We start from the raw sequence: 11,787 nt of genomic DNA on the forward strand, positions 1-11,787 counted from the left end.
AGATAAAGACAGCTCAATGAGAGAGAGGACACGATTAGCGACAAACATTTGGGTACTTATCAGATACGCTGTTCATCCAATTGCTTTATTAATAAGAGAAATATTGGTGTAATCACAAAAGGCAAAAAAAAAAAAAAAAGAGATAAAGTCTCATCACCAAACTCATAAAGTTAACTTTTGCTAGTCCTTACTGCTCTGTACGTGTGAGAAGGTTTCGACAACCAAAAGTGAATTTGCACTCGATGACACACGATTACCTGTCTTGGTTGAGCAGCAAGACATGCATCAGATCTGTACACCCTCAGGCAGCAGAAAAATCAATCTCATCCCACATGCATGCTCAAAAACTGTTATCGTCCATCATTTCCCTAATTTCAAAAAGATGCCGAACCATCACCCAGCCGTACTCTGAAACTTTGACGCCTTTTTTACGTTTGATTGCTATTTCCTCCATCAGCCACATTCTGCTTTGCAGTGTCTTTAACAGATTCGACTTCACCAGCAGTATTTTTTCCAGCCAAATTCACATCAACAGAACTTGAATTTGCACAAGCATCCCTAGCTGACGATTGAAGCTTGTCCTTGGCAATTCGGCACCCATCCTCCACTTTTCTTACAGTGTCCAAAGTATCCCTGGCACTAGTTGCACGAGTGTCAGCATGCACTATAGCCTTTCCCTTTCCCTTCCCCTTCCTACCACCTTTGCTCCCACCATTTTCTAGCAGACTTTTGTTCCACATATTAGCGTGGAAGGCATCAATCAATTCCTTCTCTTTCTGAGCGTCAGGACATAGTCGAGCAAGTTCAACACCAAGATGTGACAGGCCAAATTGCTCAACATAAGAAAGATACTCCCATGTGTTGATTAGACCTCGACGATACTCAGATGACATGCTTTTAAATGCACCATATCTACCCTCATCCATCCCTAAATCAGCACGAATCCTTTCAACCAAGGACTTGTTTGCGGAATAAACATCCCCCATTGAAGTAATAGATTGGTTGCCTGTTGTCAATGTTTCCTTTCCATCCACAGCAGAATTCATGCAGGGAGCAGCATGGCCAGATAGACGTCCCTCTGCAAGGTTAGGAGCCAATGTTGACTGTCTCATCCCACGAGCAGTATTCGAATTACAAGCAGAACTGGCAGATGGCCTTGCTCCCATCTGAGAAATTGAAGAAGTGGATGATGTAGGACCATTAGTTGGTGTGGCTCTGAACTCAGAAAAAGATGGGAATCTCCCATGATACTCTGGTGGACTAGACTGAGCAGAGTTAGTTACGACAGAGCCTCTGCTGCGTTGGAGACCGACAGCGAGGCTATTCATATAAAAACTTTCTGACGTATGAATAGGTTTCGATTGACCAGTTGCACCAGGTAGCGGAGGAAATGATTCCTTCTCGAGTTTGACAGCTTTTCTAGAGCTTTGGCTAAGAGCTTGAGCATATCCATAGGAAGGCTCTCGAGAATCCCTATCACCAAAGGGAGGGAATTCTACTAGCATCGGTGTAGTCGTATGGCTTTGGCTCAAAGACAATGGAGTTCTTGAAGGTGCTTCTGAAACTGCAATAGAAGTTGATGCTTCTGAAGAATCTCTAACTACATCAGCATGGCTAGTCTCCCCCTGCTCAGCATTCAAACGAGAACTAGATGAAGAATCATGAAATCCACCACTAGTTAAAGCAGTTTCAAGGTTGGTTTGTGTTCCCATTGATAGTTGGTTAACAGAAGGATCTGAATGAAATCCACGGCCTCTTCCTCGGCGGTGTTCTTGTTCATTCTGCCGATATCTGAAGCTAGTTGGTGTCTGGATGTAAGTGAAAACAGATAATAAAGAAACCAATCAAATAACACACAATACAGGCCTAAGTAAAGAAAAGGGTATCAGTGATGCTCTGAAGGGCAAAACAACATTATTGTGAAATATTTTGAAAGAAAAACTGTTGTGGGAGACAAAAGAATGACGACTAATTAATTACCCTGAGTGCAGCATTCCGCTTAGAATGAGACATGTGTTCCCCATGCTCAAGAACATTATGCCTCTGGAAGAAAAAGAAAAGGATGCATATTAATCATAGTATTAATTTGAGAGTTTGTCAACTAAAATATGATAGCATGTAGTGTCCAACATACAAAGAAAAAAATTGAAGGATCATCCACACCTTCATCTCTGCTTCAGTTTGAAAAAAAACAAACTTCCTTTCCAAACATGCCTGGTTTTCACAGAGGAAATGATCTTGTCGGAAATGCATCTGTGATGTCACAATATTATTTTAGTAAAAGAACACAAATGAGAAAAGCCATAAGAATTAGAGAGATGCTGATCTCATGCAGATACTGATCTTAAGGTGCCAAACCTTTTGCAAGGGCCATCCTCAATACCATTACAGAACAAGGTCCAAAAGGATTGGCTATCATAACAAAAGGCATGGACCCCTTAAGTCTTACATAGGTGCTTTCAGACTTTGGCAGTAGATCTAGTGTTCCATCAAATTATTATCAAGAAAATAGGTATTCACAACATACCTCCAAGTCATTGTAGTTCCTATAATAATCATACTGTCCAGCATGCTGCCTGCAAAACATTGTGACAACTTTTACACAAAGTAAAAGCAAACTCGTATAGGAGTTCCCAGTAAAACACACCTTCGACATATATGGCAGGTGTAATGAACTGTCGACATGTGCATATAGTGTTCGTGATCTCCGTAGAATGGTTTTCTGCAGAACTTACACATTGGGTGACCCATAAAACCACCACGGTCACTCTCGCTGCCATCCACCTCTGAGTCACCTGTGCTCATGTGTTGATTTAATTGTGATCTAGTGTATAACTTTTGCTCACAAGTAAAAACCTGCAAGAGAATTCAAAGTGTCTTCAAGAACATCTCACAAAAATGTACTGGCACTACATTGAATGTAACAAATTGGCTTAAAAAGTACTAAAGACATTTTATAAGACAATTCTTACAGGAAAACATATAAATAAAGGCATCTGCTAATCTAGTATCATGTCAACAACACTCTGACACAAGCTTCGGTAATCAATGCCAATATAAAATGATTTTTTTATACTAATAAACATAAAAATGCTTAAATGTAGCTTACTGAATTCAGGTTAAATGACGACAGACTAACAATGTTCTTGGAGAAGGTATACACCATATCCGACTAGAAAAGAGAGAAAAAATAGAAGAATAATAGAGAAATATTACTAAAAGCTATCCTACGAGATATTTACTGATCAATGTCGATGGAAGCCAATTCAAGACTAATGGGTCAGCATCAGTTCAAGCATTTCAAACAACCCTACTAATGGAGCTCCACGTTTAAAATTAAGGAATACAACATGAAAGATGGCATACATTTGTAGCAAAGAGAATAAAAATCTTATATTTAAATGTCTCTGCATTGTTATTCATTTACTCTCTGCTTTTTTCGTTCTTTATTGTTTTTGTTTTAAATTTTTTTGGTTCCACATGACTCAAAGGAAATTGTCAACAATCATGTAAGATAGCTAGAAGTGAAATTCATAAACTTTTAAGATGAATAAAAACCAGCACAAAGCCAATCACACCGGTGAATATGCAACAACATAGTTCTACATCAATAAAAAAACACATCCTCCAGACCTCATCTAATCCAAATAAAGCTGTAGTCAAATGATAAAGAAAGGTAAGATGGCAAATTTTCAGATTCATGAACCAAGATATTAGAAATCTAAACTCAAAGAACTATCTCAACTGAAACATATAGAAAGGAAATGTCACCATTAAACGACTCTACTATTTGCATCTAAACAAGATAAGCAGTTAAAAAATAAAGCATTACTCTCATCTTTCTACATGTAATTTCAGGCCCTAGTGCACTAACAACCCATCATCAAAACAGAGAGCAACTTCTCAGGTTATAACCAGCAAATGACACGTCACCTTTCTTCCTTCCAAACATAGTTTGCACATGACCAACTTGTGCTGATGGAAGAGGTGGCCCTTTAATTGCTCTATGCTCCTAAATCTGGCCCTCCTCTTTGTTCTCTCACTGCCTTGACGATCTGTATTCTTGTCGCAAACGCTACAAGAAAGCAGGCACATTGCCTTTATCACCCTGTACTGGTCCATATCATCGAAGTAGGCCTGTGTATCTTCATGGTACCAATATCGTCCCACCTGACCTTCTGTCGAGGAAACCGGAAACACCGAGAAATCAACTACCATCCTCGTATAATCCCCCAAAGCCTGTCAATCATAAAACTAGCTTCAGTACACAAAACAGAATCGACCAAGATATACGAAACCACAGATCACAACCACCAAGGAGGTATCAGCAGACGCACTCGCCCAATCATAGATGTTTTGCATCATCACCATCACACATGTGATATAGAAAATTAAAAGGGCTTCAAAGCCAAATCTAAATTGGCAACGGGCAAAGACCAACGAATCTGGCACGAGATCGAAGGACAAGCAACCGAAAGTACCAATCGGGGGGCCAAACCCTAGTGGGAGGAGGATACCTTGGTGACGAAGACGACGGGGCACTCGGTCTTACAGATGCAGCAGCGGCGATCGCCGAGGACGAAGCGGAGCCGCACGACGCAGGTGGAGCAGACCTCCCGGTGGCGGCAGGGTCCGTAGGCCACCCACTCGAGGGTTTCCGTGCACACCGCGCAGCTGTCGTCCATGGGGAGATCGGAGGGGCGCGACCGGAGGCTGTAGATCGGTGTGGGAAGGTGAGGGAGCGGCGATGAGATCGAGAAAGAGAAGGCAGGACAGATGGAGAGGGCCGCCAACCCGCGGCGTTTGGGCGAGCCAAACAAGCTTTGAAAGTAGAGGACAACAAAAAGAAGTGATATATATATATATATATATATATATATATATATATATATATATATATATATATATATATATATATATATATATATATATATATATATATATATATATATATATATATGTTTTTGTCCTAAATCGTTTTTCTTTAAATAAGTAGCCAATTGAAATATAAATTAGATACCTTTAAAAAATCATACTTAGCTAATGGTCATAATTGGTATATTAATTTCGTTGAGTATGAATCACTTATTTAAAATACTTAAGTCAAATATTTATAAACAAATATAAGTTTTCATCTATTTTTAACATGTTTTCATCGTGCTTCTTATCATATTAGTAATAAAACATGATTTTGATACTAATTATCATAACCAATCTAATGGGATAATAGATTAGTTAATAATATATTGAAAGAAGCACAAACTACTTTGGATTTGAACTAAATTGGAGTGGTATATGTTTGATCCAATCAGTGTCTATTATTAGATTTAATTGGCATGCAATTTGAACTGGGTTCGTTGAATCTCACAGTCCTCCCATCTCCTCCTCTGCTATAGCCCCATCTCATTATGGACTTTATGCTACACTTGGAAATGGGACCAAAGTTATTCCTAATGGAATTTGGAATTTGAGTCTAATAAACCAAATAAGTTAAATTTGACCTTGATCTGATCCAGGATTGATTCGTTTAACCTCATTGTTCATGATTGTGAACACTTGTCACTATTCCAATAATAGTTGATTGATCATTAAAAGAAACTATTATAGAAAGGGGAATTGAAGTTGTGAACTGTTTCTATATTGGGAGAGCTATTGTCCCAAACATTGCTAGCGTGAAAAGATTTTTTTTTTTGTAAGAAAAGAAAGCCTAAAAAGATTAGGGTTCCATTATGTTTTAAAAAGCTCATACATCTATCTTTGGGTGGGAAAGAATACAAGAAAATAATCTTTGTTCTCATGAATTTCTCCTTAATAGATTTTTAAAAGAAAATTTCTTTAGGCTTTACATGATGAGATATATGAGAAGATTATATATCGTAATTTAGATTGACTATATATAAAATATTGTCAATCTAAAATAAACCTTTGTTTTTATAGTTGTCCAACAAATTCAAATTTAGATTGATGATAACAAAAAAATATCATAATTTTTTTTTATCACAAACTTATTTTTTTTATTTAATAATTTTTATAAAATTATAGAACAATCGTCTCATTATTTAATTTAATGATGACACAAAGGAGGGTTATGGTGCATTCGGAACACATTTGAAATATATATTAACGATCTAATGCACATTAATTGATACTTGATATATTTTTTTAAATTACATTTGACCTAATGCTACCTACCATTAGTATTCAGTATTTACATGATTTATATATTTTATAAGATGAAATTTTATTTTTAAATATTATTTTAATTCATTTATATTATTATATTTTCTATATATAATATAATGAATCATACAAATTTTTTTATAAGATTATGTACATGCATTCATTTATTTTATTTATTTACTTATTAATTTAAATAAAAATATATTCACTTTAGAAGAAATATTAAAAATTATTATAAACATAAATTTGTTATATAATATTCAATGAACTTTTAAAATACAATCTTACCAAACAACACTTACACATTTAAAATATATTTTTTAATTATTATTTATCAAACACACAAAGTATTCCAAACCACTTAAGTCTCTTTCTCCAAATACTTATTAAAAATATAAATATATTTCAAAACATATCTTTGAGTTAACATCCAAACCAAATATTGAATCCCAGATTTTTAATAACTATATTGAATCTTTGATGATAAAATTAATTAATAAATTTGATGAATTAATATGTTTTTGAGATAAATGATATAGGATATATTTTGATAATAGACTTAATCACTAAAACGCCAAACATCAAGTAGAAAAGTCAGATATTGTGCTAAAAATGATAAGTTGAGTTAAAGGATCGGTCAACATACCTAAAGGTAGACTTCGTGCTACAAATTTGAACACCACACTAAAAAGATCAGATATGATATTAAAAAATTAGATGCCAGGATGAAGTCGACATATTAGAGGACTGAATGATAAACTAGAGGATTATACGTGTTACGATCGTAAAAGCACTAAGAGGGAGGGGGTAAATTAGTGCTTTCCAAATAAAGTTCTAATTTGAAAGCTTAATCGATAAATATGTATCAAAATGTATTTAACTTAGAATGTAAATAAAAGTAGTGAGCAACTAAATCAATTAGTGATAGCAAGAAAAAGTATAAAGAGAAACGCAAACCGATTTATATTGGTTCGATCATCCGGACCTGCATCCACTCACGGTTCCTCTTCCCTCGAGGCCATCGGCTTTCACTATTGATTTTTTTTTCAACGGACAAAGATCAACTATCCTTATTATAATCTTTCCCTTTTTCACAGGCTTAAGACAAAACTTTAATACTCATCTTTTACAAAAGACCTCACACCTCCTTAGTATATTCTTTAAACTCAAGTAGAAAGAGACTCAATATTTTTCAAGAGAGTTTAGAAGCCTTTTTTCCTCAAGAATTCTTACTCCTTTCTTTCTTCATTAAATAAGAACGAGTGTAGTATTTATAGACTCCAAAAAGCCTAAAAATTTAAATCCTCGAGTTTTCGGGATACTGGTGGTACTACCGCCTGCATTGGGCAGTACTACCATCGTACAGAGCTTAGGAATCTGGGCTCTGATGGTACCACTGCCTTCTTGAGCTATACTACCATTGACATCGGTGGTCCTTCAACTAGAATTCTTAGAAAAGCACAATTCGTGCTTTCCAACTCATAAGCGATACCATCGTTTGAGACCGGTGATACCATCGCTTAGTGTAACCCAAAGTCACTAAATTAGCCTTCCAACAAGTCCAATTCAACTATAGTTTAGGCCCAATTGGCTCTTAATCAAGTTGACATAGTTATGCTCCAAAACCAACTCAATTAGACTCTAAACAACTTTGATTGAGACTTAATAACTTTAATTATAATCATAAAGCCTTCAACATATTGTCCAGCATGTCATCTATTCATCTGATACTTCGTCAGAACCTTTTGGCGCATCATCTTTTCTTTTGGCGTATTATGCGTTCCATCGATATGTTAACCTCCTACAATATCTGATCTTCTTAACGCAATACCTGATCCTTTCGACTCGATGCTCGAACTCATGGCACGAAGTCTATCCTCCGACAATCAATCAATCCTCCAACCCAATATCCAATCTTTGACATGATGGTCTCCGACTCAACGTTTGATTCTCCTACTTCATTGATTTATTTTTCGATGGTTCAAGTTTATAATCAAAGTTTCTCTTATGTTAGTTATCTCAAACACTTATTAGTATATAAACTTATATATTTATTTCATCATCAAAATTCGGGATTCAACGAGATAATATTCTAAAGAATTAGATTAAGTATTAAAAGATTGGACGACATACCAAAAGAGTAGATAATATAAAGCTTTTGGGGGATATAATTATTTATTAAATATTTTAATGATGATATTCTTATTATTTAAGTTTATATTAATGATATTAGTTTTTATTCTAGTAATGAAGTTTTATATGAGTCATTTGATAAGAGTATAAGTCAAAATTTTAAAAGAAGCATAATATATAATATGTGAAGTAATATTTTTTTAGGCTTATAAATTAAACAATCTAAAAATAATTTTTTATCAATCAAACTAAAAATACTCATTACCTATTTAAAAGGTTTAATATGAAAAACTCTAAAGCCATTAATACACTAATGAGGATATTTATAAAAATAGACATTTATAATGATGGTGAACTTTTTGATAAAAAAAAAACTTATAAATGTATGGTATGAAGTTTATTATATCTCACTACTAGATGTGATATTGTATTTAGTGTAAGTCTTTGTGTTAAATACTAATCAAATCTCAAATGAACCCATTTTAAGATTATAAAAAAGAATCTTTAGATACTTAAAAAGAATACTTTATAAGTAGTAGGACATCCCAAATCAAATAATAGTGTTAACTTTACAAGATGCATGATAGATAAAAAATTATTTCTAAAACTTATTAATTCCTAAGTGATGTATTTGTTTCTTAATTATTGAAGAAGCAAAAATCTACCGTATTATTTAAAGTTGAAGCTGAATATATAGCAATAGGTACATATTGATCATAAATAATTTAGATAAAAGACACTTTAAAAAAGTATGAATTTTGCTTTAAAAAAATTTCTATATGATAATACTAGTGCTATTTTCTTGATAAAAAAATTTATTCAACATTTTTGATCGAAGCATATTGAGATTTGAGATCATTTTATCAAAAATCATGCTAGCAATCAGGATAAATATTTAGATTTCATTGATGTGCAAAATCAATTAATAGATATTTTTACTATGATAAATATTTTGATTATATCAAAAGGTAATTATGTCTATTAAATCTATATAAATGATATTATAATAACCTTATTTAGTTTATTTGTTTCAAAAGAAAAAAAAGAGGATCTAACAATAGCACCACTAGATCTAGTGGTATCATTGCCAACATCTTATCCAAAAGTCGTGGCAGTGTGCTATCGCCAGATACTTAAACCTGACTGCTAACAATTAGAATCGACGGTAGAGCCACTTTAAATCCCAAAAATCTTTTCACCTCTCCCTAAATCTTTTTACGATACCCTATTGACGGTAACAATTAGAATTGATAGTAATTAATGGTAGTATAATCTCAAATTCCAAAAATCTAAAATTGACAATACCATCATCTTAAATCCATTAACAACTAGAATTGATGGTAGCATCATATTAAATTCAAAAAATCTTTTCACCTCACACTAGAATTGGCAATAGACTTCAAACAATTCTAAACATTTCTTCCTCCCTCTAAATCTTTCCCACGACTCCCTTTCACCTCTTTCCTCCTAATCTTTATATTTCTTCTCTTCACTCCCCCTAAAGCCTAAGGACTACCCCATCCTTTATAAGGAAACACTTTCCATCTCCTTAAAAGGCTCCTCAAACAAGAATGTTGTCAACAAGGATAATATCTCAATCCTCCTTTTATTTTTAAATTTATAGTTACTCTTGTTCTTATTTCTATAACATATATTGTAGTTCTCTTGCCACTTACAAGATCCTTAAGAGACAAAGTACAAAAGAAAATAAATAAAATCTATAGATATTTTCATGTCAAATTAGTAAGGGTTTGTGGCATTATTTGTGAAAACTGTAAGTAATTTCTAGAATAAAAGAATTTGAAAACTTTTGCACCATCCTATCTCTACTATTGATAGGTAAGAATCACTATGAATTGACAGTTTGCAAACTTCCTTTGAAACTCATCCTTCATTTTTTTAATGTCATTTTGCTTTGAAAATCTAAAAGTCATCCTATAAAATATATGACATTTGATTAATGATTATATGAGATTTGGTTACTCAGGGAGAGGACAATGCTGATCCTTCAAACTACTATTGATTCCTGTTTTTAGATAATTTGATAAATAAAAATTGATAATATTTTTTTTAATATATCCTAATATTACTTACTAATGATACAAACTAGAGCCATAAGTCTAAAGGTTTTAATGTAAAAATTTAAATATCTATTACGTAAAATATGATTTAAAATTAATTATGACGAATCAAGATAAGTCTATTCTGAAATAGATGTGATCTCGTAAGATTGCTATGAACAAAAATAGATAATAAAACTTTGGTGAACATTATACAAAGGAAAGGAAGAATTCTCCTCCATAAGAGTATCTTAAATATTATTCGAAATATTTGATATTATATAAATACTTTTTAAAATTCTTCATTGATCATATATTTAAAGAAACTAATCAAGCGACTAATTTATTAACACTGTCTACTATATAGCTTAACACGAGAATTTTTCGTCTCATCTATTAGAGATTTTAGCTTCGGATGTCTCAAATTTTGGAGATAGCCGCTTAACTAATTAATAATATTTCTATCTTTCTTAGGAGAAAAAACACTTTCATCCATAAATTTGAGAAGAATCCAACGGGTCGTACAGTACAATTGGACTTATTGTTTCCCATGTCAATTCTGATAGCATGTTTGACACGGACCTCCATGCCACGTGGAATAGGTATGGATGTACGTACGTAGGAAAGACAAGTTTGCATGTGTTTTTCCATGGGGTTGTTGGAATGGCATGACATCTTTGACGAGTCAACAGAAAATTTGTGAGCAATTTTGACTTGATTGGTGTCCGCAACAGAGTGGTCTGAATGTTCAAAACGTTGGAACACGAATCACCTCACGGTGTCACAGATTGCGTCAACCAGTTGACTTTTCTCTGTTCCATCGAGACATTGCTAATTTTCTTATATATATGCTCTCAGAGTTGACATAACATATTGCACCTACGAATTCTAACATAACGTATTTATCTCTCCAAATATTTAAGTTACTCGCATACGTCAATTTATATTAGCAACTGCAGTTGCTAATGATTTTTTTTTTTACTGAAAATTTAAATGCAAAGGAGAAAATATATAGAAATATATCTATGATGTTTTGCCAAAGGTATTAACGTTATTAACAATCAACCGAAGAAGATTAACGAAACGATATTTATGTTTTACGGTCTAAAATTTTGGAGGGATATTTATATGATTTTTTTAATTTTTTTTTACTTGTTGTTTTTATGATAAGTTGGATGGATTAACTCAAAATTAATCTCTCCTCGCCCAAATATTTAATGATAATAAATTAAAATGAGATGACGTAAAATTGACCAAGAATAGTAATACACGTGGAAATAAAAAAAAACACGTGTCTTTTTAATGAATTGACTTGGGCGATCCTTCTCTGTGTCTTCTCTTCTTCCGTCACTTGTTGGCCACGTGGCAGTGGTCACGAGTGCGGTGGAAGAAAATTATGGACCGTCAGATCATC

At 33.6% G+C, this 11,787-nt stretch overlaps 1 protein-coding gene across 1 annotated transcript; it reads right to left on the reverse strand.

Moving 5' to 3' along the window:
* Positions 1–66: 66 nt before the first annotated feature.
* LOC135638933 (E3 ubiquitin-protein ligase hel2-like) lies at positions 67–4,821 on the reverse strand. Its single transcript, XM_065152536.1, has 7 exons — positions 4,518–4,821; positions 3,934–4,239; positions 2,648–2,856; positions 2,528–2,576; positions 2,164–2,253; positions 1,981–2,043; positions 67–1,808 (listed from the first exon to the last, which is right to left on the reverse strand). The coding sequence occupies exons 1-7, from the start codon at positions 4,683–4,685 to the stop codon at positions 429–431; spliced, it is 2,265 nt and encodes a 754-aa protein (XP_065008608.1). The 5' UTR covers positions 4,686–4,821; the 3' UTR covers positions 67–428.
* Positions 4,822–11,787: the final 6,966 nt, after the last annotated feature.

This window comes from Musa acuminata, chromosome BXJ3-5 (genome assembly GCF_036884655.1).
Source record: "Musa acuminata AAA Group cultivar baxijiao chromosome BXJ3-5, Cavendish_Baxijiao_AAA, whole genome shotgun sequence".
NCBI lineage: Eukaryota > Viridiplantae > Streptophyta > Magnoliopsida > Zingiberales > Musaceae > Musa > Musa acuminata.

What these genes read in the sequence shown, in the direction of transcription:
- LOC135638933 (XM_065152536.1), bottom strand. Translation starts at nt 4,685, where the DNA reads ATGGACGACAGCTGCGCGGTGTGCACGGAAACCCTCGAGTGGGTGGCC. An exon ending in ACCTGCCATATATGTCGAAG is followed by an intron (nt 2,577 to 2,647) that starts GTGTGTTTTACT and finishes AATGTTTTGCAG; the next exon opens with GCAGCATGCTGGACAGTATG. An exon ending in AAACTGAAGCAGAGATGAAG is followed by an intron (nt 2,044 to 2,163) that starts GTGTGGATGATC and finishes TTTTTCTTCCAG; the next exon opens with AGGCATAATGTTCTTGAGCA.